This window comes from Coffea arabica, chromosome 11e (genome assembly GCF_036785885.1).
Source record: "Coffea arabica cultivar ET-39 chromosome 11e, Coffea Arabica ET-39 HiFi, whole genome shotgun sequence".
Lineage (NCBI taxonomy): Eukaryota > Viridiplantae > Streptophyta > Magnoliopsida > Gentianales > Rubiaceae > Coffea > Coffea arabica.
The window spans coordinates 61,530,766-61,558,159 of record NC_092331.1 but is presented as its reverse complement, the minus strand read 5'-3'; the positions used below and the strand labels follow the sequence as shown (position 1 = coordinate 61,558,159).

The 27,394-nt window shown below is 36.7% G+C and overlaps 5 protein-coding genes across 6 annotated transcripts; 2 read left to right on the top strand and 3 right to left on the bottom strand.

Annotated features, from left to right (window-relative positions):
• Positions 1 to 188: 188 nt before the first annotated feature.
• LOC140021473 (3-oxoacyl-[acyl-carrier-protein] reductase 4-like) lies at positions 189 to 5,933 on the top strand. 2 transcript variants are annotated; one of them, XM_072072388.1, is made up of 12 exons: positions 189 to 256; positions 485 to 657; positions 1,649 to 1,791; positions 2,482 to 2,535; positions 3,291 to 3,371; positions 3,457 to 3,502; positions 3,582 to 3,676; positions 3,758 to 3,790; positions 4,193 to 4,327; positions 4,406 to 4,499; positions 5,148 to 5,230; positions 5,492 to 5,933. In XM_072072388.1, exons 1-12 carry the CDS (start codon positions 204 to 206, stop codon positions 5,522 to 5,524), a joined length of 1,023 nt encoding a protein of 340 aa, XP_071928489.1. In that variant the 5' UTR covers positions 189 to 203; the 3' UTR covers positions 5,525 to 5,933. The 2 variants fall into 2 exon arrangements, with proteins under 2 accessions (XP_071928489.1, XP_071928490.1); XM_072072389.1 differs by having other exon boundaries at positions 199 to 358.
• Positions 5,934 to 8,301: 2,368 nt separating this feature from the next.
• LOC113717787 (TLC domain-containing protein At5g14285-like) lies at positions 8,302 to 9,429 on the top strand. Its single transcript, XM_027242598.2, has one exon. The coding sequence runs from the start codon at positions 8,467 to 8,469 to the stop codon at positions 9,226 to 9,228; it is 762 nt and encodes a 253-aa protein (XP_027098399.1). The 5' UTR covers positions 8,302 to 8,466; the 3' UTR covers positions 9,229 to 9,429.
• Positions 9,430 to 10,744: 1,315 nt separating this feature from the next.
• Positions 10,745 to 16,137, bottom strand: LOC140021569 (uncharacterized). The gene is made up of 16 exons (XM_072072714.1): positions 15,881 to 16,137; positions 15,732 to 15,807; positions 15,272 to 15,397; positions 14,448 to 14,814; positions 14,272 to 14,367; positions 13,985 to 14,064; positions 13,460 to 13,535; positions 13,186 to 13,362; positions 12,728 to 12,832; positions 12,545 to 12,640; positions 12,360 to 12,452; positions 12,227 to 12,265; positions 12,089 to 12,130; positions 11,755 to 11,882; positions 11,536 to 11,662; positions 10,745 to 11,234 (listed from the first exon to the last, which is right to left on the bottom strand). The coding sequence occupies exons 1-16, from the start codon at positions 15,954 to 15,956 to the stop codon at positions 11,079 to 11,081; spliced, it is 1,860 nt and encodes a 619-aa protein (XP_071928815.1). The 5' UTR covers positions 15,957 to 16,137; the 3' UTR covers positions 10,745 to 11,078.
• Positions 16,138 to 18,861: 2,724 nt separating this feature from the next.
• On the bottom strand, positions 18,862 to 22,804 carry LOC113717641 (lysine histidine transporter-like 2). Its single transcript, XM_072072863.1, has 8 exons — positions 22,572 to 22,804; positions 21,125 to 21,352; positions 20,963 to 21,016; positions 20,295 to 20,688; positions 20,009 to 20,114; positions 19,675 to 19,766; positions 19,483 to 19,551; positions 18,862 to 19,347 (listed from the first exon to the last, which is right to left on the bottom strand). The coding sequence occupies exons 1-8, from the start codon at positions 22,751 to 22,753 to the stop codon at positions 19,249 to 19,251; spliced, it is 1,224 nt and encodes a 407-aa protein (XP_071928964.1). The 5' UTR covers positions 22,754 to 22,804; the 3' UTR covers positions 18,862 to 19,248.
• Positions 22,805 to 23,606: 802 nt separating this feature from the next.
• LOC113717688 (lysine histidine transporter 2-like) lies at positions 23,607 to 26,398 on the bottom strand. The gene is made up of 7 exons (XM_027242476.1): positions 26,229 to 26,398; positions 25,323 to 25,712; positions 24,683 to 25,076; positions 24,412 to 24,517; positions 23,968 to 24,059; positions 23,818 to 23,886; positions 23,607 to 23,705 (listed from the first exon to the last, which is right to left on the bottom strand). The coding sequence occupies exons 1-7, from the start codon at positions 26,396 to 26,398 to the stop codon at positions 23,607 to 23,609; spliced, it is 1,320 nt and encodes a 439-aa protein (XP_027098277.1).
• Positions 26,399 to 27,394: the final 996 nt, after the last annotated feature.

The following is a 27,394-nucleotide window of genomic DNA, read 5'->3' as shown; positions in this document are numbered from 1 at the left end:
ATATACTAATTGTAAGATTCTGCTTATAGGAATTCTTTGGAAATAATTTGATTTCTCAAAGAAGACACAAATTTTTGTAGAATACTTTAATCCCCAAAAAAAAAAAAAAACTGAACAACCAAAGTCTAAAATAAAATAACGACAAAAAAAAAGAAAAAGAAATACTATAAAATGAAAAGAAAGAAGTTGGAAAAAGGTGCTAAATGTATTGGCGCACCGAGAAAAGAAAACACCCACCAACACCGAGGAAGCCTTTGTACGTATCGCCCCTACTGACTCTTCAGTCACTGCTCGCGCCGGGACTCTGTTGTGTCTTCGGAAATTTCGAAGCAGAACATTAAAAATCAAAGCTTTACTTGTACAGTACTTACTATATAAACCACACCATTTTAGTGCGTTCCTTCTCTCATTCATTCTCAGTGGCGAACTTAACCACCATCGTTTCTTCTCGTTTCTCTCTCTCTTCGATTTCTCCAATTCGCAGAAATCTTATGGCTGCTTCCGCCGCTGGATCGGCTGTTCTCGCCTTCAAGTCCGCCGCCACCGGCGGAATTTCTGACCGAAAGTTCGCTCATTTTAAGCAGCTTTCATCTCCGCTTCAGCTCCGACATTCCTTAAGCTCGCAATGCAGATCCATCAGCTCCTTCGTTTCCTCCGGTTAACTCTTTGAAATTTTATTCTTTGTTTTCTGTTACGCGCATATGCCTCTATGCTTTTGTGTATGTTTGTGTGGACGAACTATATACAGGCTTAATTTAGTGAGAGTAGATTTTAGCGAAGATACATGTCAAATTAATGTAAATTAGACAATTTGAATTATGATCTCAACAGGCCTCTGATTTTATGTTTGTATGTTTTGGCGTTTGTGGAGAGTTGATCTATAGCCGTATATTAATGTAGAGGGGGGGGGGGGAAGATTTTAAAGGAGATACAGATAGATGGAGGGGTAAAGTAGCATAATCTATTGGAGAATCTAAAGTTTTATCCATTTTTGCCCGTCTAGACACCTCAAATATGTTGCGATTATGTTTGTGCACGCGCTTATATTTGGAGAAATAGAAAAATTATTGAAAGAGAAGATCTTAAGAAAGCTAGAAGAATTTTAGTGATGATCATCAATAACATTCCAAACTTAAATTGTTATGGAATAATGTTTAGAAAAAACCAAGAGATATGTTTGCATCTGGAGCTAAAAAGTGTGTGCAATGTGAATTGTTTTAATTGTTTCAACTGTGAAGTCAGAGAAAATAACCAAATGTGTGGTGATAGAAATAAGTTTGCGAACAAATTATCATACAGAAATGCTTGAGAAAAGTGCTTGTTTGAATGCACAGATGATGTAGTAGGAAATACAGCAATTCTTTTAATGGGTGGATAAATTTTTAAGTGACTGGAGTTTCTTGACAAATTAGTTACTAGAATTGATAGGGGTGAGCACTGTGGAAAGCAAACATCATTCATTATTAGGTGTCTTTGTTTGCAATGCAAATAACAATAATAATAAGAACAAATAAGAATAAAAATAAGGTTTTGGGGGGGGGGGGGGAAGAAATAGAGACACAAGTGTTCTGCTTTATCAGCTTGTTGACGGCATCCATTAAGTGCATCACTAATTTGCAGGTACTTATTGGTATAATTGTTTGTGCAGGCATAAAAGCCCAAGTTGCTACTGTTGAACAATCAGGTGTTGAAGCTGCACAGAAGCTGGAATCCCCTGTTGTCATTGTCACTGGAGCCTCTAGAGGAATTGGCAAAGCAATTGCATTGGGGCTGGGAAAAGCTGGGTGTAAGGTGAGCTGATATTTATTCACTTTGATTATGTAACTTTGCTATGATGCCATCCAAAGAGCACCACTAGGCTAGAGAGGCTACAGTATGTATTATCTCTAGTTACATGCTGATGGTTATTTCCGATATAACTTCACATGCTTAGTTGAATGGAATATTTGGATTTTTTCCTGGCGAAAGAACCGTTGGTAAGGTGGTACTCCATTTGTCTTGGAACTATTTCAACACAGCTGAGTGGACATGTAGGTTTTACTTTTCTGTTCATTTAGTTGCCAAGACTTTCCTCCTATTTGAACTGTTTCTTGCAGAGAGTCTTTTGAGAATACCAGATAACTATATACATGTGAATTAACACTTGTTTACACTGAGAAGTATCTAAAGCTAAAGAAAGCTCATTTTGTGGGAGTAGTTTTTCCAAGTGGGAGGTCATTTTCAGCAATAACGACTCTAGTATTCTTTTGATGTTTTCAGCAAAAAGATGCAATGTGAGAAAGAAAAGACAATGTAGCTCTTATAAATGGTCTCCTGTTTATACAGATAAATGTGGATTTAGTTGGTCAATTTTGAACTAATCTTGCTCCTAAGCGATCTTGGAGACTTATTATTTTGTATGAAAGATATGCCTCACACACAGCATACACTGTACTGTATTTTGCCTTCAGTAAAAAACTTTTCTGTCGCCATTTACTACAGGTTCTGGTTAATTATGCAAGGTCATCAAAGGAGGCAGAGGATGTTTGCAAAGAGGTTCTTATGCTCTCTACATAATTTTTTGAAAGTAATATATCTTACAGAGAATAAATATGTATTTTATGGATTGCTGGTGGATGTAGTTTCCACTTTCCATTACTTCCGCTTCCTTCAGTATACTGTTAGTTGTTTCTTTCTACATACCATACTTTACTGGGGAAAGCTGCCTTCTCTTTTTCTTACAGAATGTCCTGGATTTATCAGACAAAGTTTCGGGAGGATTGGAAAAAATTATACTTCCTATGTTTTCTATTTCTCTCGCATGTGAATCTGGTTGGTCTACCATTTTTGGGCTAAACTCTGGAGTTTTGAATTCTTAAATGTAGCGCTTTATGAAGGTTTACTTATACTCTGGGGGCCGGTTAAACTAGGACTAAACACATTCAACTTGAAATGGAGTCAGCACTTCTTAACAGTAAAAATATATCACATGCTTACAACCGCATGCTCTGGTTGCCCTTTTCCCTTCTGAATGAAATTGATGGTGCAAATGTGAAGATCAGTAACCTGGACACTGATTAACATGCACGTGAAATGTAGTTTTACTGATGAGGATATACTGCAATTTCCTTGTGTATATGCTCTTGAAATGTACTTATTTGCTAGACAAAATTTGATTTTGGTGAGTTGTGGTATAGGATAATTATTGCCACCACAACATCACTGGTTCATATTAGTTGACATTGTTCACTTTTATAGTGGTGTTAATATTTAGCATTGATAATTTTCTGTCATACCTCTTTTTTTTCCAGATTGAGACATGTGGGGGTCAGGCACTGACTTTTGGTGGGGATGTTTCGAAGGAAGCAGATGTAGAATCTATGATCAAGACGGTAATTCTACAATTAAGTCATTTTAGCTGGTTTTCTTGCTTGCAAAAGGTTTTTAGCTAATTGTAGGTGACTGCTGAAAGTGCAGGCAGTTGATGCATGGGGAACAGTAGATATCTTGATAAACAATGCAGGTTGATAAAATCTTGAACTACTCTAGAGCACATCGAAAAGACAATTTATACAGTACTAAAAGGCATGCTACAATTTCAGGTATTACACGTGATGGTTTATTGATGAGAATGAAGACTGCTCAGTGGCAGGAGGTTATTGATCTAAATCTCACAGGAGTATTCCTTTGTACACAGGTCTGCTTCTGAAAAGCTCTTGCCTTATGCACAGTGGATGGTAGAACTTATCTGTTGATCTAACACTCTTTCCTTCTGCAGGCTGCAGCTAAGCTAATGATGAAGAAGAAAAAGGTATTCTCAGCTGAAAGTTTCCAATCATTTTAGTATTCTTTTTTGTTTGTAGCATGAATGTCTATGTAGGAAGTTCAGCTGGTTCCTCTTTCTCTACTCTTCATCCTCATGCTGACCCTTTTCTTACACTTCCATTCCCCTCTGGTTTTCCTGTCGCATTCTCTTTATTGGCATGAGATAAGGAAAATCTAGATCTGCTTAGTTTGAGATATATCTGCACTGTGACAATGGAAGACTACAAAGGGGTCGGGAGGGAGTTGAGGAGGATTAGCTTTGTGACAACCTTCCACTAACTTGTTGAGTGTTCCAGTTTTGTAATTCTAGTATGCTATTTTTTTGTCAATTAATCATCCAATAGTTACAGATTCCTTTGCATTGATGCCACCTGGCTGCTGGTTGCAGGGAAGGATAATTAACATAGCATCAGTTGTTGGTCTTGTTGGTAATATTGGACAGGCCAATTACAGTGCTGCAAAAGCTGGGGTAATTGGCCTGACAAAATCTGTTGCAAAGGAATATGCAAGCAGAAATATCAATGTGAGTTCTGCTGTTGCAACCTGAATCAATAATGACTGGGAAATGCTAAGTTCCTGATGATAAGTTATTCGCTCACAGGTGAATGCTGTTGCTCCTGGTTTCATTGCATCTGATATGACTGCCAAGCTTGGAGGAGACATTGAGAAAAAAATTTTGGAGACTATCCCATTAGGTAATTTATTGATTTTGTGCTGATCTCTCTCTCTCTCTCTTCTCGCCTCATTAGATGCTAAAAACAATTTTTGTTACATCTGCTGCTTTTCATCCTTTTGAAGTTCTACTTGGACATATGACTTTTTTTCTTCCATAATCCGCATGTTATTGTCTGTCTATACTTTAGGTGCATTTGTCTTTCTTCTACAGTAAATAATCATCCACAAACACAGGAAATCATCTTCTTGTTAGGGCATCTTATATTCTCAGTATTTTCCAGTACTTCTTACTGGCACAAGCATGCATGTGGCCACAAACACAGGAAAGACTACTTTTCCTTCCTTTCATGGAGGCAGGGGATAGACTGTTGACGGGTGACTGAAAATAGAAAAACTTCAACAGATGTTGGAAGAAATCGTGCAAATGATCCAAAGGAAGCATTTCAAAGTCTTTTGCTCATTCATCAATGCTATGTCAAAATCCTTTTCTGTTGAGCAGTAACTTACTCAACTAATTGAATTGATGTTGATGATCACGTATGATGTTTATCAGTTAAATATATCTCTTTTAGTTCTAAGGTTGTTGATGACATTGCCTATTCATCAATATGTGGTAAAATAATTTCAATTATTTGGTGAAGTCATATCTGATAACTGGGTGATCTCAGGGAGATATGGCCAACCAGAGGAAGTTGCTGGGTTGGTGGAATTCTTGGCCTTGAGTCCTGCAGCCAGTTATATCACAGGACAGGTAAACCTCGATTGTGATCTCATTTGATATTTGTTTCTGATAATGCATGTTGTGTTTGTCTCGTGGAGGCTTTACATCCTACATTTACTGCCATTTTTATCCAAAAATGCTGCAGTCTTGTTTTCCTGTTTGTCATTTATGTCAACTGTACATTTACCTGAGCTACAGCACTTATACATATTAGTTGTCTTGCTGAGACCCCTTTTTACTCCTTGACTGTTAAGCGTATCTTCCCTCGACTCATATGTTCTCATTCTGCAGGTTTTCACCATTGATGGGGGCATGGTAATGTAAGATGCCTTTTATGACTCCCTCCTGCTGTCTTGGTTACTGGCCATCTGTAAACCTGTTTCAGAGATGAATATCGCATGCCATAACTTAATCCTTGGACCAAACTGGTTACGTCATCGTATGGAGTTTTTGCCCGAGTTAGTTGTAGAATAACGTAGCTTGGCGTTTCGGATGTATTGTTGATTCACGGGTTCAGTTTGTCATATGGGGACAAGTCCCTTTACTAGCTCCTGGAATTTGTAGCTTAAGCTTGGTGCTGTATTTTCGGAGTAAAAAAAAACTTGTACTCGTTATATCTTTGGCAGTATGTTAGGATTTTAAAATCAGGGAAGTATGAAATAAGAACGTTGATGGGTTGTTTTTTTTAAAAAAAAAAAAGAAAAAAAGAAAAAAGCCTTGGCAGCCTGTAAAATTCAGTTCATCCTACTAATTCTAGCACTTCAGCGTAATCCCTAGTGCATGAATGTGATAGTTGTTATTTTATAAAGCGCACTTGCTCCGGGGACAATAAAATGTTGGAGAAAATTGGGCAAATCGGCATTCAAGGGAAGTGGATCGACTGGAATCTGTCTCCACATACAAAATGCTGCACTTTTTAAAGGTTATTAACTATTTTGTGTGATGTAATGTATTTAAATAAAAGGTGGTCCGAGAAGGTGTTTAAGGGGGAAAAAAAAGGATAAAGAAACAAAATTTCTTTTCCAAATAATGCATTCTGAAAAGACTCATTTTTTGTGGGTCAAAAGGTCATCATCGAACAGGGCGCATTTGTGCATTTTATAGTTTGAGCAATTAGGAGAAGCAAGGGATGGCTTGTAAATTAGTACTGTGGCACCTAAGAGTTGGGATCCTCCGTGTCACTACTCGGTGCCAAATTCAGTGCAAATCCCACTAATTACATGATGGTAGAAGAAATTTAAATAAACAACATATGATAAATTAAATAAATATGACACTTGGCATAAATATAGAAGTGGTACTGAATTGCAACTGGAAAAGTGGCACTCAGGATCCCGTGTGGGCACCTACTGCTTGTAAGTTGCAAGTCACCAACAATAGTTTTTTTTTTTGGTAACAAAGAGGTGCTTTGACACCTCTTTTAGAATTTTTCACTATAGTTAAGGTTCGAACCCCCAATTTACCGGTGACCAACACCTCTTTTAGATTATTTTTTTTATCGTGAGTGAGGTTCGAATCCCAACCTAGTAGCCATGAACTTTGGTCACCAACAATGGGTAGCCATGAACTTTGGTCACCAACAATGGGTAGATTAAGTTTATATTAAAATACACCAATAAAGGCCCTTGGAGTGACTTTTCATCTTAAAGGGTTCCTAGAAAAGCACAAGGAGAAATAAAATGGTTGGACAGCAGCACTAAGAATAGTGGAAGTAGACTTTTTAATGAGAATTCAGTGACGTTTCACTATTCTAATAAAAAAATAATATATGAGATTATTTGAAATATTATTTTAATTAATTATTATAATACTTTTTGTGACATGATGTATGTAAGATAAAAAAGCTGTTAAAAATAAAAAATTGATTGAAAAATGTATTTGTGATATAAGCAAAATAATATCTAAGAAAATCTTACTATCTAAACATACTTAATGTGTTTTAATCTATAATTTATGCGAAGTTTATAGAGATTTAAATACCTAAATGCTTATTTGACTTTCGTCACAAATCATAATCAGCAGAAAAATACATTCTCGAAGGAAAGTTGAATTAAGCAATAAGATGAGAAATTGTTTGGATTGCATTTTCCGTCATTTTTCATGGAAAAATTACTGTAGCGATTTGATATATGTGAGGGAAAAAGGTGATAGGGAAATGTGATCACGGAAAACGATAATATTTTCCGACGAAAACCTTCAATCCAAGCAAGGCCTAAATTAGGAGTTTTAGATTCAAAACATCTCTTTTACGGAAAAAAATGGAAACTAAGCCCTTTTGTATTCTTTTGGGTAATCCACAAGCAATAAACATAATGCTTCTGGTAAAATCATGTTTAGCTCGAGAGTACTCCATTAACATAAATGCAAAGTTGAAACAACCTTTTATTATTTTTTTCTAGGGAGGAAAAAAGAGGGCGGGGATCGTGGAGGGATGGTGTTTCTGGGTTTCTTGCTAACGTGGTTTTCTTAGGATAGTTAAAAAAAAAAAAAAAAAAAAAGGGATACATTTTCTTCTACTAATTTTTTTTTTTTTTTCAACACAGGGGTGTCCGGGTCAAGACTCGAAGGTGGCCCGACTAATCCGGCGTACATTTTCTTCTACTAGTTCCGATTAAGAAAACTTTTTGACTATCGTAACAAGTTTTTTAAAATAGATATTCATGTCCACGGTGGAAGCAACGTCATTTCGTGCCAATAACATAACGTATGAGAATGGCATGCATACGGATATACGGAAGCCATTGGCCACCAGGACCAGGATAATTACAATTTGGTCTAAATCACAGAGCAAATCCTCTACAAATCGTGGAACGTAAAGCCTTATTGATATTTCCCCTGATTCATAGGTGTCTGCGATTGCTTGCTTTCATTTGGGACGAGAATATTCTGTCAGCACAAGGTATAACGTCTGAGATTTACGTTGGCAATCAAAAGAGTTTTGGGGCTCTATTTGGATGTAAATGAAGGAATCAAAATCTTTGATTGCATTCTAAAAATTCATTTTTTTTAAAAAAATTTCAATGGGTGTATAAGCACCCAGTTGGACACGTGGTCTATTTGTGTTCGACCATAAAAAAAAAAAATCACGTTAGCAATTGATTTGACACTGGTTTTTTGTCAGAAACAAGAAACTGTAAAAACCAGACGGAATACTTTTTCTTAGCTTAAACGCAAGGTACATCCATCATACACATTATTTTTGTCTGGTCATCATCATCATCATCATCAGCCTATCCTTTCTCTTCCACTAGGACTATCTATCAGCTATGGCTATGGAGATTGAATCCCTTTTCCCCTTTAACTCCCCTCTTGTTTCATTCACTTTGATGTTCTCTGCTATCTATTGCTTTGGATATTTCGTACTATTGAAGAAGTGGGGTTCAGCCAGATATGAAGCTTCAAGTTGTTTTATCTCTTTGTTCCACGGCTTACCTGCTGTAATCTTGGCCATCTCCTCGTTGATCAAATCACAGAAGAATTTGTTCCCACTTGATTTTCCAGCTCAGAATACATCTTTTCACGATTTGGTTCTTGAATTCAGCATGGGTTATTTCATAATTGACCTTTTACACTACGTGATTTTCATCCCAAAAGATGTTCTGTTCATAGCTCATCACTTGGCTACCCTCTATGTTTTCGCAACTTGTAGATATATTGTTCATCACGGTGCAGTTTCAATTCTTGGTCTTCTTGTTCTGGCTGAAATCACAAGCCCGTGTCAGAATACTTGGAGCTTAGCCAGATTCAGAAGAGTGGATTCACCGGAGGCTGCGAGATATTATGAGTTCCTGTCACCCTACTTTTTCACTTTCTATTCAGTCGTCAGAGGGATTCTTGGACCTCTTTATACGCTCAAGATGGGGGCAGCTTTTGTAAGCGGAGCAGCCGATGGTTCGATGCCCAAGTGGGCTTGGATTTCTTGGATCGTTGTGATTGTAACAGCCATCTGGGTAAGCATATTGTGGGTTCTTAATCTTTGGATTGGTTTGTATAAAACAAGAGCTAATTTGCTGAAAAAAGTCACGTAGGGGGTAATAATGCTTAGGAATTTAGAACCAAAATTACTGGGTTCTTCTTGTTGCTGTAGAAAAGGGAAAATTTCCTTATTATATGACTTTTCATTTATTTTCTTTTGTTTTTTCCGTCTGCTATTGTAGAAAAAACAATTCAGTGGCCTCGGAATACTATAACACCCTCGGGCATCCGCCACCTAAGATTCTTCTCGTAAATGATAGAACTGTACTTCTTTGATAATCTCCCCGACTTCTGTCGGCCCCAGAAAGAAGTAAACAACCTACTAACTTGGATGCTAGCTTTTCATCAATATGAAGTTTGGTATTTGGTTTGGTGGTAGTCAAAAATATAACGAGGCCTAACTACTAGGGGTCTCTCAACTGACCATGCGATGCCGGAGTTAGTTATAGTTGATCTCATTGCAAGTTTGCATGAGCAACTGAATCATCATGAATCACTCTAATTATTGGCATCTGGTAATTACCATGACTATTGGCTTCTTTATTAGCATCAAAAAAGAAACTTGCTATTAATGTAAGGGTCGCGTTAGTGAGAATAGACTGTCCTTACAAGTGATCTCTAGTTTCAAGAGTATGCCCTACTTTGGTGATGGCTAAACCGTCCAAACTTTTAATTAAAAAATAAATCAAAGTAGAAATGAAGGCACGTGTTATGTATTCAGACGTGCATTACAGGAAATGGAAAGAAAATTCAGGAGAGATGAGCCAAGTTCATTGCTTTCAATATGTCAATTAGTCAGAAAGAAGATTTGGTAACCCCGCCAATTTTATGGGATAGGTTGCACAATTTGTTCATGCGCCTTAAGTAAAAATATTACAACCCGCTAGTGAAGTAGTGAGCTTGCCAACTCCATCCATTGCAATAATAGATTGAGATCAAAAAAGTCAAAAAGAGGCACGTTTATGCGGTCGAAAGAGTCAAAAAGGGATTGCGTATTGATCTTGTTATCTCATCAAGAAGTAGCGCAGTAGGGGCGAACCACCAAAGGAGTTTCCTACAGCGTAAAGAGGCATATGTGAAGAGATTGATATCATTACAGACAGACACAGGAGCGATCATGATTTGATGGTGCTTGAGGTTAAAAAGGTTAAAAGGTTATTGCTCATTCGATGTTTGAACATTGAAATTTTTTTTTTTTTAAAAAAAGGCCGTATTGGACTTCGGACCATCTAAAAAGGCATCTGCATAAACACGGACCACAGGATGGGTTGAGACTTTTGAGGGACAGAGGGGACCCGGGACGAGGCAGCCAAGGGACAGCTACAGAAAAACAAACTATTTATGATGACGTATGAATAAGACACCAAGTAATAAAAGTACTCTATAGTACTAATAAACAAGCAGACAAGAAGATTTCAGCACTGTTTTGTAATTGTTGTCTACTTGTACGATGAATATGAACTCGATAATGGACCCCCGCCTCCTCACCCAGCTAAGACTATTAGCATGGGCATTAGCCAACCAAGCAAGCTATAATTTCCCGGTAGCCAGAGACAACCAGCCAGGCAGTTAAAGGAAATCTAGGCAGCAGCACGTTAAACCCATATAATTTACATAAGTCGACAACTCAGAAGTCCCGAGTGCAACTAGACTGCCCAGGCTTCTAATCCCATCCTGACGTGTACTTCAACCTTTTGTGATTGACCCAAGACAACATCGTCAAGATCATCACAACACGATGCTCAGTTGATCAACACAAGGGCACTTTAATTTCCTAGTTCGTCCCAAATTGCTTACATTGACACCATTTCCCATGGCCGCTTGAACTCACGAAGACCTTTCTGCTGACACCGGAGAACTCAACGGAAAGAAAATATGTCCATATAAAGCGTCCGGTGTAAGTCTATATACGAATAACTGAAGCAGTAGTTGAATCAGGGGTTCCACGGTGGTTAAGCTCTACAAAGAAACCTCCTCCTTCGCCCCTGGCCAGCCTCCCTGGATTGACACACACGCACTTGACTTCTTCTCCTTCACTTATTTTCCTCAAGGATATTACCTGTTGAATCCAAAATTGACAGTTATATGCCTAATTTTCTTCCTCTTCACCTAATATACTTGCATCACTTGTCCCTTCCATGATGAATCACGGAAAAAACTGAATTTGTAACCTCACGTTATCTTTAGTTTGCACCTAAAGTATGGCATGAGTTCAAACCAATACAGTTCAGTTCAGAAGTTAGGGACATATTAGGATTAGTTTCTAAAGCATATACTGCATAAGACATCCTCTATTGGTTTGTAAGTTCAATCAGAATTTGAATTTCTGTAAATCTCGTTAAAGGGATGAGCGAAGCTACCCGCACAAAGTGAGCCAAGTCTGAAGGTAGAATGAGAATATCTGGAATAGATGAGATGTGGAGTGCTTCAGGTGCAAGAGAAGAGTCCAAGGGGATGCCTTCAGCAGGTGGATATAGAGGATAAAAGCTGCTCCATCAAGTGTAGAAATAGATCAAAAATAAAAATTTGGAATCACTCCCTATTTTTGAAGCACTAGAACCATGAAAAATCAAACTTGCCTGCGCTGGTTCAGTATGTGATTTGAAAGAGTTGTCAGGCGTTGCTTAGAACCTCCCTGAGGATTTCTTGAAATCTCCTCCGCACTAAGGTGTTTTAGAATATCAACAGTGCAGCAAGCCAATTTGACCTGAACATCAAAATTGATCAAGAAAAACTCAGAACTGAATTCGTTGGTCTTATGCAATTCACTAATAGTGCTGCTGCTGCTGTCAATAGCAATCTGACAGGAGTCCTTAAAGAACAAAGAGTCCTGTGCCTATTGTTGAGACCCAAACAATGGAGACGACCGTGCATTTTTAACTTAAAAGAATAAGAATGGAAAGATGTGGCCACCTCATTTGCAGTAAAGTTTCCTGGATTGGAGATGCCATGTATCTGCATAAGTTTGTTTTCTGTATCAGTTATCATAGATGATCAATATGGTAAGTCGATTCTTTAAGTAGAAGGAATTCAATATACAAGATCTTGCACCTGATGGTTGAGATTGCGCGAGTTAATATCAAACTTGGGCTGCCAAAGCAATAAAGGACAGATGTGAACTTCAACAGAACATGACAGCTGATAAAAATAAGAGATATCGTGAATAAGATTGAAAAGGTAATACCTGTGGGAATACAAAGTCATGATTGGCATCCCGGATTGATGGCACAAGAACCACACTTGCTGTTGAGCCCATATATTCAACATAATCTTGAAGCTACAAGATGACTTACAATAAGGAAATAAGAGAAAGAAACAGAAGTTGATATTTCTAAACTAGCTTGCTTTTTTTTCTTAATTATTTAGTACCCTTCCAAGAATCTCAACGCAAAACATATCATCAAATGTCCTATCAATTGTTCCTTTTTTTATCTCTGGATGATCAGCATCAATGAATGGTCCTAGCTGCGAGAGGATTTATCAAGTTAGTATCAAACATGCTAGTGAATGCAGAGTCTTGATGTGAATAAATTGCTGACAAGAAAGCATCACCAGTATAAGCAATTGAGGCTGCTTTCGTCTTGCGTATCCAAGAAGCTCTGCTAGAGGCTCAAACAACAAGTTATCGCTTGTCGTGAAAGGCCCTGCTGCTATAATCTGCCAAAAACCAAGGTTATTAAGGAAAGCACTAGTAACTCCAATTTTTCAGAAACTGGAAAACAGAAGCTACCAGTAACAATAATCTATTGGCCAAACGAGGAAAAGTTAGAATATTGATTGTGTTTGGATTGCATTTTTCGTGATTTTTCATGGAAAAATTACTGTAGCGATTTGATGTATGTGAGGAAAAAAGGTAATAGGGAAATGTGATAATGGAAAACGACATAATTTTTCGACGGAAAACGACATAATAGCATTTAAGGGAAAAAAATGTTCTTGGCGGCACAGTCCTTCTGAACCAGATATATCATTGTCAACTCCATTTCTATGATATAAAAAAGCTTACCCACCAGTGATAGCTCTGGTGTAGGACAAGAGGAGTCTGTGGACTGAACAGTTTGATCCAAAGCTTGTTTCTTAGGAGGATGCAAATTTTCACTGGAGGAAACTGACAATGGAACATAATCAATAATTTTTGATGCAACCAAGCAGTGTCCACTTGGATTATGCCCTTCCACTCCAACCACCTGCAGACATGCATTACGTGAGATTTTTTATTGGTAAACTTAAAATGACTATTATTAGTAGTATTAGAAAAAGCATTTTCTCCTAATCCATCCTGACCTGTCCAGGGAAAATGGAAAACTGCTCCAGCTTTTGCAAGTCAAGGCGCACACGTTGTCCTCCAGAATGCTCAACACTAATAAAATTGTGAAGTACATCTTAGCAGTTAAATATTAGGAAACATAACATATAACTTCCTGGACCTTTTTCAGATATGTACACATCAAAGTTCCATTCTAAGTTGGAGGGTTTAACCCATTTTATATGGTAAAATATTGTATATTCTAGAATTTTATTTGGTGTAATGGAGCAAAAGTTAGTAACGCAGCAGTCTACAACTATATGATACTTCGTCATTGCAGTTAAACAAAGAAAGCAATGTCTTATAATGTCATCAAAAAGCATCTCAAGCTTGTTCTCACAAATCCTGTACATGCAAGTGAAACGCACACAAGTCTACTTCATATAATTTACATGTTGACCGTATCAACTAGTAATGATTCAGCTCCAACAACCCTCTCCTTTCAGAGGAATTTTCTGCTGGAACTGCAGATGAACAATACTAATTTGTTTAACAGTCATTACCTGCTTTGCAGCAAAATAGGCTTTTCCTTCAGACGGCCTTCTTCTTCACAGCAGATCATGCCAACAGCAAAAAGACTTTTCTGAAACACGGTTTATCAAATGAATGCAAGTTTACTTTCTATGCAAGAATGACATAGATCTAGAAAACCAACAAGGAAAATGCTACAGTAGTAATCTCAATTTAAATTCCGTAATTCCTCAAAGACTTTTGTGTTTGATCAAGACCAACAACTGACATGAACAGACTCAGAAAAAGGGGATATATACAAGAGGGAGCACTATATTACCTGGGAGGCAACCGTAGGGTCTGTTGGTTCCTCAAAAAGCCCAGTCTCCACAATGTTGCTTGCATGCCTTTTTATGCGATTTTCCAGGAAACTAAACTAAATGACCATAAGAAAAAGTAAGGAACTCACGATGGGGAAGGCTGTGCACATTATGAGTCCGTGACAACTTAGATTACCTTGCGTTCAATCCTATCATACATAAATCTACAACCAGGCTCAGGCTGGGAAGCATTAATCACTATAGAACACCTTTTGCTAGGTTGCACCCTCTTTATAATGTCATCTTCTGAATTCTCGTCATCATGTTCTTGCTTAACACATATGGCCTCTGTGGCAGATTGCTCATTAAGAGAGAATTGCACCACAAACTTGTTCTTTCTCTGCCCAAAAGGTGTCACTGATTCTAACAATTTTCGGGAGCCAAAAATGCTTCCATTTGTCTTCTGAGCTGAATCAGATTGCTCTCTCTGCAGTGTTTGAGGCTGATCTTGTGGGCTATGCAGAACATCTTCTTTCGTATCTTCATATTCATCATTCATTAGCCTACATTCAAGCTTTCAATGTATCCACTCTTGTGGCATAAAAGGAGGACCTATTTAAACTCAATCAGGCAAGAAGAAGGAACGGAACAGTCCCTCAATCAATTATTACATATCAACTTGCAGACCCAAGAGATAAGTACTAAAATGGAGATTCTCATGATCCGTGACATCTTATTTGCTCTTTGGACTGGATATGAAAAGTGCATAATGTTAGAAATCTTGAGTCACCAATCATGAAATCAACTTGTGCAAGTTATACAGAGTCAGAGACAATATATACAAACAAGACCCGAGCAAAAATGAGGAATTAGTACTGATTTACAACCCTGATTTACACTTTTCTTTTCTTTTCTCCCTTGTTTAACGGACGAATGGTTTATGCATTAAAAGAATCTAAAGAATTAAGAAATAGAAATGACAACTTCAAAAATATCACCAAAAATATACATGAAACTCACATAGCAACATCATTAGAGTAAAAATGTAATCCAGGATCTTTCTTGATAATTGCATCTCGTTGTTCATTCTGTAGTTGCTGCAAGAATGCACTCATATGGGCACTTTGCACCGTTAATTCCAACCCCCTGTAACAGGAAAAACACGCTGAATTCGCTCTTTTGGATATGAAACGTCCCTAACACCAAACCGACATTCAATTAAATCCCAAAAAAAAACAACTTTTTTTTTCTAAGAATTTTTGTAGCAGCTTCCACTAGAATGTACTGGGAAAAGCAAAAACTCCAACAAGTACAACTTTTTGTTCTCGTGTTTCACATGACAGTTCAATCGTCACTGTCCCTCTTCCCCTGTCTCCACTTCTTCCTTCCCACACCTCCCCTTCTTTAACCTTAAGAAATCGTATCTCCTTAAATTCTCTGACCCCATAAAAACTCCCTTTATCTCATAATAAATTCTGACCTGTTGAGAGAAAAAACGTCCCAGCTGGAAACAATATCCGAAGGCGTCAGCTTGTACTCGATACAAAAAGTCAGACCTGAAAACCAAAGGAAACTCAAGATTGGAAGCAAATTAGGATAAATTCAGAATTAAAAACAAAACAATCTTACATTTCTTGAGAATCTCTTCTTCGTCATCGAAGGTGAAGCCGCTCTTCTTAAACTCTGCTCTGATTTCTTCTTCCATGGTGGATTAGGGTTTCAACCAGAGGTTAACACTTAACAGAGGGTTTTGCTCTTTTTCTTTTTCTGAAGGTTAATAATGGCGGGAAAAAGATTGCCTCCAAATAGATGGAGACAGTGGAGCATGAGCATTTCCTTATGCCATTTATACCCCAGGTGATTTTCCTTTATTGCGTGAGTACCATTCAGGATGTGGGAGGTTGACTTGATTGGGCCATTGGTGAGAAAAGGCTGCCCTTATGAGACTACAAGCCTGATTGGGCTTTTGCATCAAAATAGGCTTTTCTCGAGTTTGTTAAAACTCCAACAACGAGATACACATGAACCCAAATCATTCCTGTGCTTGTTGTCAACGTAGTCAAACTACACTTTTGTGACAAACAAATGGAAAGGCTTTAAGACATAAAGTTTGTATGATTGGGAGATTGCTAGTAGTTGAATGGTTTGTTTGTATGAAAGAGTATTGTGACGGGGAAAAGAAAAGTTGAATTTATTTTCCGTTTTTAAAATCTAATAGGAATTTTCAAATTTTGCAAGGAAGAATAGGGAGAATGAAAAAGGGGAGGACCTGAATGTTGAACTAAGAACTTCACCTCACTCGGCTAATTCTTTTGTATGTTTTCTTTGATCCTACTGATTTTTGCATGGACCGCTTAATTAAGGCTAAGAAAAATCTAGAGGTGTTTAGTGAGGCCAAAAGACTTAACAGCTCAATTTTCATGTTCATAAGGAACGTAACCATTTAGGAAATACCTTTTAATATGATGGACGAGTAGAAGTATCAATTACAATTCAATTATGTTTGATACATCCAAACCTGCTCGCCAATAACCTGTCCAAACCCACTTATTAATTTTGAATGGGCCTAAATGAATACCCAATTGGATAGTGAGTTGACTTGACTCACTCATTTATACCTATCTAAAAATAATTATATATTTAAATTTAACTTTTTGCAAGTGTTAAGCAAATAAATTTAAATTTCTTATCAATCTAATAATAATAAAATACCTTCATTTCTGGTCAAAACAACATGCGAAAAAATTAAAAAATATATTTTTTTTAAGTGACTCATAAATGACTGATTGGGCATATTCATACCCATTTATTAAATGGATATAAATGAATTAATTCAATTACACCCATTACTCAATTATGACCCGTCTAAATTCATTCGACTCACCTCTTTTGACACCTTTATGCATGAGGGAGCGGCCTTGAAATAAATTTCAACAAAAGAAACCAAGCATTTATAAATAAACTAGTTTTGTACCCATTCGTTGAATGGGAATTGTCTAAAAATAATAAATTATTTAGTGTAGTTCATAAAAATATTTTCATAAAATACAAACTTATTGTATAATCTATTATAACCTTTCTTAAATACATTGTTATTCAAAAATAGTCTTATAATGTAAATTTAAACATCTAATTCAGTGATTAATAATTCAAAATGCAAAAAAAAAAATCGACAATATGATGACATTCAAAAACTTGAAAATAGGGAAGATCAAATCTTGGCTGATCTTATGTAAACAAAAGAATGGCCAACCCGTAACCAAAACATCAATTTTGGTACTTAATATAAATGACTTAAAGGTTAATATGAAAAGAAAAGAAACCGAATAAAATATTAATAAAGGATAAAAATTTAGAATCAATCAAGTCACATGAACATAGCAACCTTCTAAATCTGTTCATGACTAATAGAAACCAAAACGAAAACATAAGATGTATTTTGCTATTAAGTCAAAAACATAAAAAATCTAAAAAATCTGATGTATATTGCATGACGTGAACTGCTGTATAACAATGAATTTGATGCGTTGTCATTTATGTAATCAATGACACCTTCTTGTTCTTTAAAAGCTTTCTATCAAAGTCTTAAAAAAAACATTGAAAACTGCACAAAATTTTTTTAACCCCAAAAACCCAGAAAATAAAAAAATTTAATACGTTGTTGAAGACAATTAATAAATTGTCAAAGGCAATTAAAAAATCGTGTGAAAACACATAGTTTAAAAGGTCACTTTTAAATTACTAACCAAAAAAACAATATTTGTTCTACTTGAATTGAAGAGTGAATCCATAAATTGAAATAACAAATTAATTACAAAAACCTTGCCAGAAATAAAAATCAAACTGTAACTTTTGAAGACTTAGAAAATTCAAATTCAATGACCCAGCTATGAAAAAGTTGTAGGAAATTACAGACCATATACAGTGAGCACAAACAAAGTCCAAATGCGATCCTTGCATTGAAGGGAATAAAAATGAAGTTCCAAATGCGGTCCTTGCATTGAAAAAAAAAAATTCCAAAAACATTGTGGAAAAGTGTAAACATCTGCATTGATTGATAAAGTGATAAGTAATAGATCGATAACCATATATATGAGTAAAAATGTAGAGTATCTTCGATAGCGATAATCTGATAAAGATAATCTAATATTTGAATTGATATTTCTAACTTTTGAGTTGAAGATGAGAGAGAGTTAAAAACATAATTCAAAATTATTTATACTAATCCCCTGGAAATTTAGGCTTGACGATTAGGGTTAAGGGAAAAAAAGGTGAGAGAATGGAAGAGATAATTATGGAAGGATTATCTAGAATTGCAAAGTCAAGAGAAAAAAGAGGGATAGAATAGCGTAAGTTATTAGGGGTTGACTCATAGAGTGCGTTGCACCTACTTGCTATGTCGATAAGCCACATAGGAAAGAGATAAACTAAAAAGATAAGGATGAGAATAAGACTTTATTATATATATATATATGATTTATTAAGAATCCTATTAGGAAACTACCTGCCGTCTCGTTAAGCCACGTAGGAAAGAGAAAACATGAAGGGATAAGAATGAGGATACGACTTTATTTTATATATATATATATATATATGATTACTCCTTTTGATTAACTTGAAAGACAACAATACACGGACACATATTTACAACAGCACGATATTGTCCTTTCACCAGTATATACACAAGCCGATGCATTATATGCATCTGAAACCTTAACAAATCTAGAAATGAAACTACGTAAATGCACACCATAATTTCTTCGACACAATTGCATTTCTACTCACTGTGACTAGCTATGCATACGAAAGAGATTGCCCCATTAACAGACTTCAGCAGACGACTGTCATTGTCTCTCACTCGACAGAGCCATAAACATTTCAACCAGGAGTAAGGGCAAGGTACTCCGGTTGAAATCCTCATCATCATCGGTTTTGACCTCAAATAAGCAAAGGGTTTTGTTTTGTTGGATCTTTGGTTACTTGAAGATTGACATTATTTAAGAGAACATTTTGTAGTTCTTGGCTGATAGGATGATGGACCTTAGACCGCCAATAGGTGCTAGAATCATCAGGACAATGCCGACCACGATGCAGACCTGAAATAGTTCATAGATCAATCAGTCCAAGTTAGCCAAATAGAAGGAGGACAAGACAAAAGGAGATCACAAGAAAAATAAGGAAGTATAAGGTTGTACTCTATTTGATGCGAGTATCTGGACTTAAAAACGTACCCAATTTGCACACCAAGACAAGCCGAACCTCTTTGGTTTGTAGAGGACGAGCCACATAATGCAGGGAAGCTACCAAGAACACAAAAAACAAAGGAAAGTAGTGAATTCAGTTGAATTCTAATAGATAGATGGAAATGGTGGCAAAAGTTGCAAATTGCAACGGCATGAAAGAGGTCAAATGACTTGACTTACGTAGTACGTTGTTGGGGCCAAAGCAAGGCCACCGAAGAATCCCATTAAGCCTCCAAAGAAGGGGACAGCAATGGCAACGAACATGGTCACACCTGCAGTGAGATGGAAGTCCAAGGTCGTTGAATAATCCCAAGAATTAGTGTTAAATTTAAAAGAAAAACAACGAAACACATCGGTCAAGCAATTACACTAGTGAAGAGCATGCAATTCCCTAGATTGTGTGTGCTAGGATTAGATTTTCTTTACGTGTTTCTCTACAATGCACCTGAGATGATTTCTCATTTCACTGCACACTTAAAGTACTTAACAACCTATATCACATGAGTGCACTTACCAACATAAATAGTACGAGTGGTAAAGCGAAGCACAGTCGAAGGTTTGAAGCGTAGTTTCTTCACCAAGAATGTTTCTAGCATGTCAAAAACTGGCATGGCGTATACCTGCATTTAATTTATTAGTCGACCAAATTAAGAGAGAACTTTAACCCAAAAATAATAATAATAATAATAATAATATTGCTCTTCTTCTTCCTTCCACAAAGACCTCAATCGACAGCTTATTACATGCATATTTAAGGAAATCAAATGAGAATTTTTAATTTGAAGAAACAATGGATTAACCTGATAGCTTCCTATGACATGGACCACGACGAACATGTTTGCAGTGGCAATGAGCCATGAAGGTTTTTGCAGGGTAACCAGAATGTTGTCATCAACTTTGTTCCCAAAGGAGTAGTAACCGGAAAATGCAACTGGGAAGTAACACAAGGCAACAACCAAGTAGGCAAGGATTACTCCTCTCCACATTGGTTTCTTTGAAGGCTTATCAGGAGTCGAAGGAATTGTTGCTTGGATTTCCAACACCACATTATGACCTGCAAAGGCAAAGGCAACATCTCCCAAAGCATTAAAAGAGCTGAGAGTAATTGCAGTTGTACTTGTCTCTCTTGGACCATAGTTCACATCCGCTTCTTGCCCCTTAGTCACTGAAGCCACCCAAGCAATAGTAGAGTAACTGCACCACCCATGATCGGGTCATTAATTAATTAAATAAAATTCTTACAAACATAGCTATTTTTTTAAAAAAAATTAAAAATTAATTATTCCAAGGTTCATTTGCAAAAGAATTCTGGCTTGTAAAGATAGCCCACCTTTCTGAAGATTTTTTTTTGTGGTGGTGGGAATATATGGACTCTAAGAATTAAGTTGAAGCAAAAATATAACTTATATATCAGAATTGACCTCATGATCATATGTACTTGAAATTTAAAGGTCGATGATGAATTTACCTCAAGGACATTACAGCTGCGGACAAGGAGATAAGAGACAAGGAATGGAAGTTGGGAAGATGAGAGATGACAAAATGGACGGAAGCGAAGATCATGATGAAGAAGGTGAGCCTAATATCTTGGCACTTGGGCGGTGGACAGACAATATCATGGAACTTCTTGAGTGATTTTCCCCCGGTAACCATGTAGACAATGCATGTACTGACTTCGACCACGACTTGTTGGGGTACGACGATCCAAAGCCCGAGCTTTTCACCAAATGCATGCTGACCTAGCTCATGGTACCTATCAAACCTCTTACCAGGAACCATCTCGTGCATCTCCACCATTTGCCACAGGGTGTACAAGGTGATGACCCATGAAAGAATCATTATGGTTACACCGGGACCCCTACATTTTTCAAAAGCATTAACACACCATTCACTTCAACTAATTATGCTACGTATTCGAAAAACAAATGAAGAGTATTTATTTGGCAAAGTTTGATTGATGATTTTGGTAGGATACAGATATGTTCATGAAAACCCCCCCCAAAAAAAATGATGTATTGGTTCAAAACTTTATTAACTATGCTGGTTGAACTTGTGCCATTAATTTGCTTTTTCCGTGTGTCTTACGTTTTCTATGATATGCCATGCAAATAGCCAAATAGTGCCACAAATCTTTTGCTATTTCCTTAGGATCATTTGCTTGGAAATTAAATTGCCAACATTTGGTCCTATGTTAGGACCCATAACGGTGTCCTTGAATGTAAATTGCCAAAGATTAGCCCAATTCTCTAAGCATCACTGAGAGCTCCGACCAATATTAAGGGTGTAATTAGATTGCAACTTTTGTTACGTTTTTCGTAGACACATTTTTTAATCACTCTTTTACCTCACATATATCAAATCGCTACGATAATTTTTCTACAAAAAGTCCAGAAAAATGCAATCCAAACAATCAATGTGCGGATTTTCAATACAATCCACAGCGAATTGAAAATTGTATCGAAAATAATGATGTCATCTCGAACAAGTTAAAGAAATTGTCCTATCAATTAGAAAAATGGCGATTCAATTAAGAAACTACCAAAATAGATTATACTCTTATTCCGTGAAAAGAATACCTTCAGAGCATATCTTACTATTCCACGATAGAAAGAAAATAAAAGTATTACTAAATCTTAACACGATAAAAAAAATTTTAAAAAAAATCCCATCGAATCACATGAATTTCAAATTGATTAAGCCACAAAAAAAAAGCATATCTAGCAGCAGGTTTCAATAATTCTTCTGTGTTTAAAAAATGTAGCATTTGGTTGCTTTAATTTCTTCAATGACATGTGGGAACCTTTAACCACGCAACTGGCATAGGATAAACTTAGTATTCGATACCAGCAATAACCCGCAAATCACAACGAATCACAAGTACAACAACAAAATTAATTATGTCTAAAATTAATGAAGTGATAAAGGATAAGGAAACATGGTACCGATGAATTTTGCATGTTACATTATTAATTTAAGTATTGAGAGGTGTTGCTTGAGTGTGTAGTAGCATTTAAGGTGCAGGTATATGCATGATTGATTAACCAATCCAGCCCAGAATCAGCTGAGAATTAACATACCAGCCGAGTTCGGACATGGCATAAGGGAGACCGAGGACCCCAGCTCCAACCATGGCCGTGATATTGTGAAAAGCCGAGTACCACCACGTGGCTTTCCGTTCAGAAGTGACTGGGAGCCATTCATCGATGGCTTTCTCTTCTGCGGTTCTGGCATCATTCTGTGGTTGATTATGGGTCGTCATGTTTCCCCTTCCGAACACAACAAATGTAGATATACACTTAATTAGGGAGTCCAGGAAATTTTTCGGGAAGGAAACAGGCTGAGCATGAAAAGGAGTTGAGATGAGATTTCTCAATCCAACGACAGAATGATGTAAATCCTTATAGGTGAAGAGACCTGGCTTTTTATACTTGGTTAAGGACGTAGAATTGAAGGGCTTTGATTACCAAAATTGATTTGGTTCATAGAGAGATTCTCTCATGAGAGTTGGCGGCTTGCCTTTATTTTCTGCATATTCGACAACAGGAGGGAGCTTGTGTGTTGTAAAAATAGTATTATAAATGCACGAAATTCTCCAATTTAGCATTGGTTTGACTTGTGTGGCTAATATGGCGTTTGATGCTTCTAGGATGATCATTAACGTATCAATTTAGCCCCCATACATATATACATTCATATATATATATATATATTTGCGCGCGCACGTCTCTCCAAAATTTTTTTTTAAAAAAAAAAAAAGGAAAAGAGAAAAGAGTTATGCGTGCCTAATCTATGGAAAATGCAATACTAATGTACTTAGACCAAAGAAAACAATAATGTAAATGGTTTACAAATTACACTTGGTCCAAAACATAATTAATTACCTAGCGAGAATTGGACAATAATCTATAATATCAGATTGCCCATAAACAAACTCGGGCAAATTAAACTACTCTAAATATACGACATCTCCAGAACCAAACAAGGAAAACGAAACTATTGATTTCAACTGGGAGACAATCAAGTTCCCACTAATATCTACTTTTTCTAGTTCAATTAATAAGTAAAGATTAATTAGGAGTACCTTCCCTTGAAGAGAACTAATTCATATTCGATTAGGAGAACACTTTGTATGACTTGGCGGATAGGATGATAGACCTTAGACCGCCAATGGGGGAGAGAAGCATCAGGAGAACGCCAAATACTATGAGGATCTGAAATTTACGAATCAACAAACACAAAACAGACTACATAATTATTCTGCTGCTGCTGCTGCTGTAAGCTTATAATAGCGACTATAAGGAGTGGTGTCGACTTGGAACATACCCAATTTATGATCCAAGAAAGGCTGAACCTCTTTGGTTTGTAAAGAATGAGCCAAATAATACATGGAAGCTGCGAAAAGCCAAGGTAATGTTAAAATGGCTTCGATAGCATATATACAACTGATCCATGTTGCTACGTGAGCCGACTTACATAGAATGATGTTGGGGCCAAAGCAAATCCGCCAAAAAATCCCATTAGTCCTCCGAAGAAGGGGATTGCCATGCCAATTAACATGGTCACAGCTGCAATGGTTGGGAGTTGCAGGCCGGGTCAACTAAATTTGCACTCAAACATTAAAGGTTCACAACTAAATAAACATTAAAGGTTCACATCGCAACATGCGATAATCACCAAGGAGTGAATTGAATAATGTACGGAGGAAGTTAATTAGGCCAACATTTCATTATGCATTGAGTATATCTCTTGTCACATCACCTTTGGAATTTTGTAATTGTAATGCAGGTGGCAAATTAACAAAAAAAAAAAAAATTTATGGATGAAGGTAATTAATCATCGCTATTGAAAAGAAGTTAAATTAGCCCAAAAAAGTTAAAGAGAAATAAAACAAATGTTGGATTATTTGATAGCACTTACCTACATACAGCATTCGAGTGACAAAACGAAGTTTATTTGAAGGTTTAAAGCGTAATGACTTCACCAAAACGCTTTCCAGCGAGTCAAAAACTGGCATAGCATAAACCTGCATTTATTTGAAAAAACCGAAGGGAGGATATTAATTAACAACTAATTATAGTCTCCCACAAAGATAATGAAAGAATACAATAAAATAGTAAGCGTACACTCTGTCGAATTAAATCAGATATATTTTTTTTAGGTAACATAAAATCAGATTTTAGCTAGTAACCTGATAGCTTCCAATGACATGTATAACCACAAACATATTAGCGGCTGCAACGAGCCATGACGGTTTTTGCAGCGTAATAAGAACGTTGTCTTCAATTTCATTCCCATATGCGTAATACCCACATATCGCAACTGGGAAATAACACAGGGCAACAACAAAGTAAGCAAGAACTACTCCCTTCCACATGGGTTTCTTGGATGGTTTATCAGGGGTTGAAGGAATCGTCGCCTGAATTTCCAACACGACATTATGCCCCGCATACGCAAAAGCTACGTCCCCCAGTGCATTGAGGAAGTTAAAAGTTTTTCCAGCTGCGGTTGATCCTCTCGGAACGTAGCTCACGTTTGGTATTTGTCCCTTAAACAGCGAAGTCACCCATGCAATAGTAGAGTAACTGCAATCGTCACAGTATTAATTATAGGAAAAGTTCTTATCATCGATCATTTCTTGTATTGACAAAAATAGCGTGCGTGTATACTATCGGATGGATCTAGATATTCGTCAAAATGCTCAAATTGAAATTAAAATTAGGTGGCGTACGTACACTTAAACTCGTCACTGTATCATCAATCATAAAAGAAAATCAAAATTGACGAGATGGGTAACAGCTTCGGTTTCGAAATTTAGAAGTTGGATTTACCTCAGGGACATTACAGCCGCTGAGAAGGAGATGATAGCCAGTGAATGGAAGTTGGGAAGATGAGAGATAACAAAATGAACGGAAGCGAAGATCAAGATGAAGTAGGTGAGCCTAATATCCTGACATCTTGGAGGTGGACAGACAATATCATGGAACTTCTTGAGTGATTTTCCGCCGGTAACCATGTAGACTATGCACGTACTAACTTGGACCAGAAGCTGTTGGGGTACGACGATCCAAAGTCCAAGTTTCTCTCCAAATGCATGCTGACCTAGTTCATGGTACCTATCAAACCTCTTACCAGGAACCATCTCGTGCATCTCCACCATTTGCCACAGGGTGAACAACGTTATAATCCACGAAATCGCCAGCATGGTCACACCAGGACCCCTACATGTTGGGAACAAATTAATGGGGAACTGGGGACTTTGCGAAGGTTTAAGTTTAGTCTTTTGCCGTGACTTGTCAGTGGAATAATTTATTAATTATGTGTTTACTCTAGCAAGATATTTTGAGAATATTTATGCTGTAAATCCGCAGTCCATTCAATATGTGTTTTTCATAACATGAAAGAAATAGAATAATGCAACAAAACCCCTAGCTAACAATTTAGCCAAAGAAAAAACAAAAAAAAACAAAAACCTCCTAACACTGCACATGGTCTACTAGTATCAAAAGTCCAAAACACAAATAATAAACAACCATTAGTAAATATCTTCTCCAATCAAATTGCAATCAAAGTAAAATCATTTCTGGCCGGCACCAAGAAAATCTACAAGCAGTTTAGCGTTGAACAAGTAATATGTACATCTAGTCCTTCTCTGATGAATATAGTTTTCCTTCTTAATTACTTAAACAGCAAATTAAATCATGTGTACAAAGTTGAAAGTACGTAGTGAAGCATACCATCCAAGTTGTGACAGGGCGTATGGGAGGCCAAGGACCCCGGCTCCTACCATGGCCGTGACATTGTGAAAAGCCGAGTACCACCACTTGGATTTCCGAACGGAACTGACTGGAAGCCAGTCTTCAATGGCTTTCTCTTCTGCAGTCTTCAGTGGTAATTGATTGTCCATAGCCGTATACTGAATTTCCCCTCTGATCTCAACAAATGTACTTATAAAAGAGTAGTATCAATCCTTCAACGACGAAAGATATTGATTGATAAAGATATATAGGCCTTGTTTGGCTAACAAGTTTGTCTGCTACAAGTTTTTTAAAAACTTTACCTATAGTAACCTCAAAAATTTTTCAAAATTTTTAAACTATACACTTCAAAATATTAAAAAAACGCACTTCAAAAAATTTTTAAAAAGTCTCTACAATAAGTTACAGTAAAGTTTTAGACAAATACCCAAAAAAATTCACTTATTAAACGGGCCACAGTATCAGTCAACTTTTTTAGAAAGTTGAAGTTGGCCTAGCGGAAGAGTTGTCGGGTTGGATTCTATTATCCATTAATGACTAATAACTAACTTATTGGTCTTAACACCAAGTTGAATGGCTATTCCTAAGGAAGATTTGACCTGGATTGGCTATTGTTAAGAAAGATTTGAAGATTTGACTTCCACGCGCTTGTTTTATTTGGCTCGTTTCAAAAAAAAAAAAAGGAAAATAGTTCTGTCCGTGTTTTTCAAAAAATGGAAAATAATTCTATCATGTTCTATTTGGTTGGTTTCCAAAAAAAAAATGGAACCAAAAGAGTAGTATCAATCCTTCAACTACAAAGATTGATAAAGATATAGTAACAAAACTAATAATAGAAAGGGATTAATGACTAATAACTAACTAGTCCTAACATCAAGTGGATAGCTATTGCGAAGGAAATTTGATTAAAGATTTGACTGCCACGCGCTCTTATTTTATTTGGTTCGCTTCATAAAATGGATCATGATTCCATCCATGTTTTGTTTGGTTGGTTTCAAAAAATGGAAAATAATTCTATTCATGTTCAAAAATGGAATATCAAAGAAACTGTCAAGAGAGGTTAATCTGCTCCAAAAAAAAAAAAAAGAATAACACTTTCAAGAGATTAAGTCATAAGGAATTGATGATGCCCCAATATGAATAGC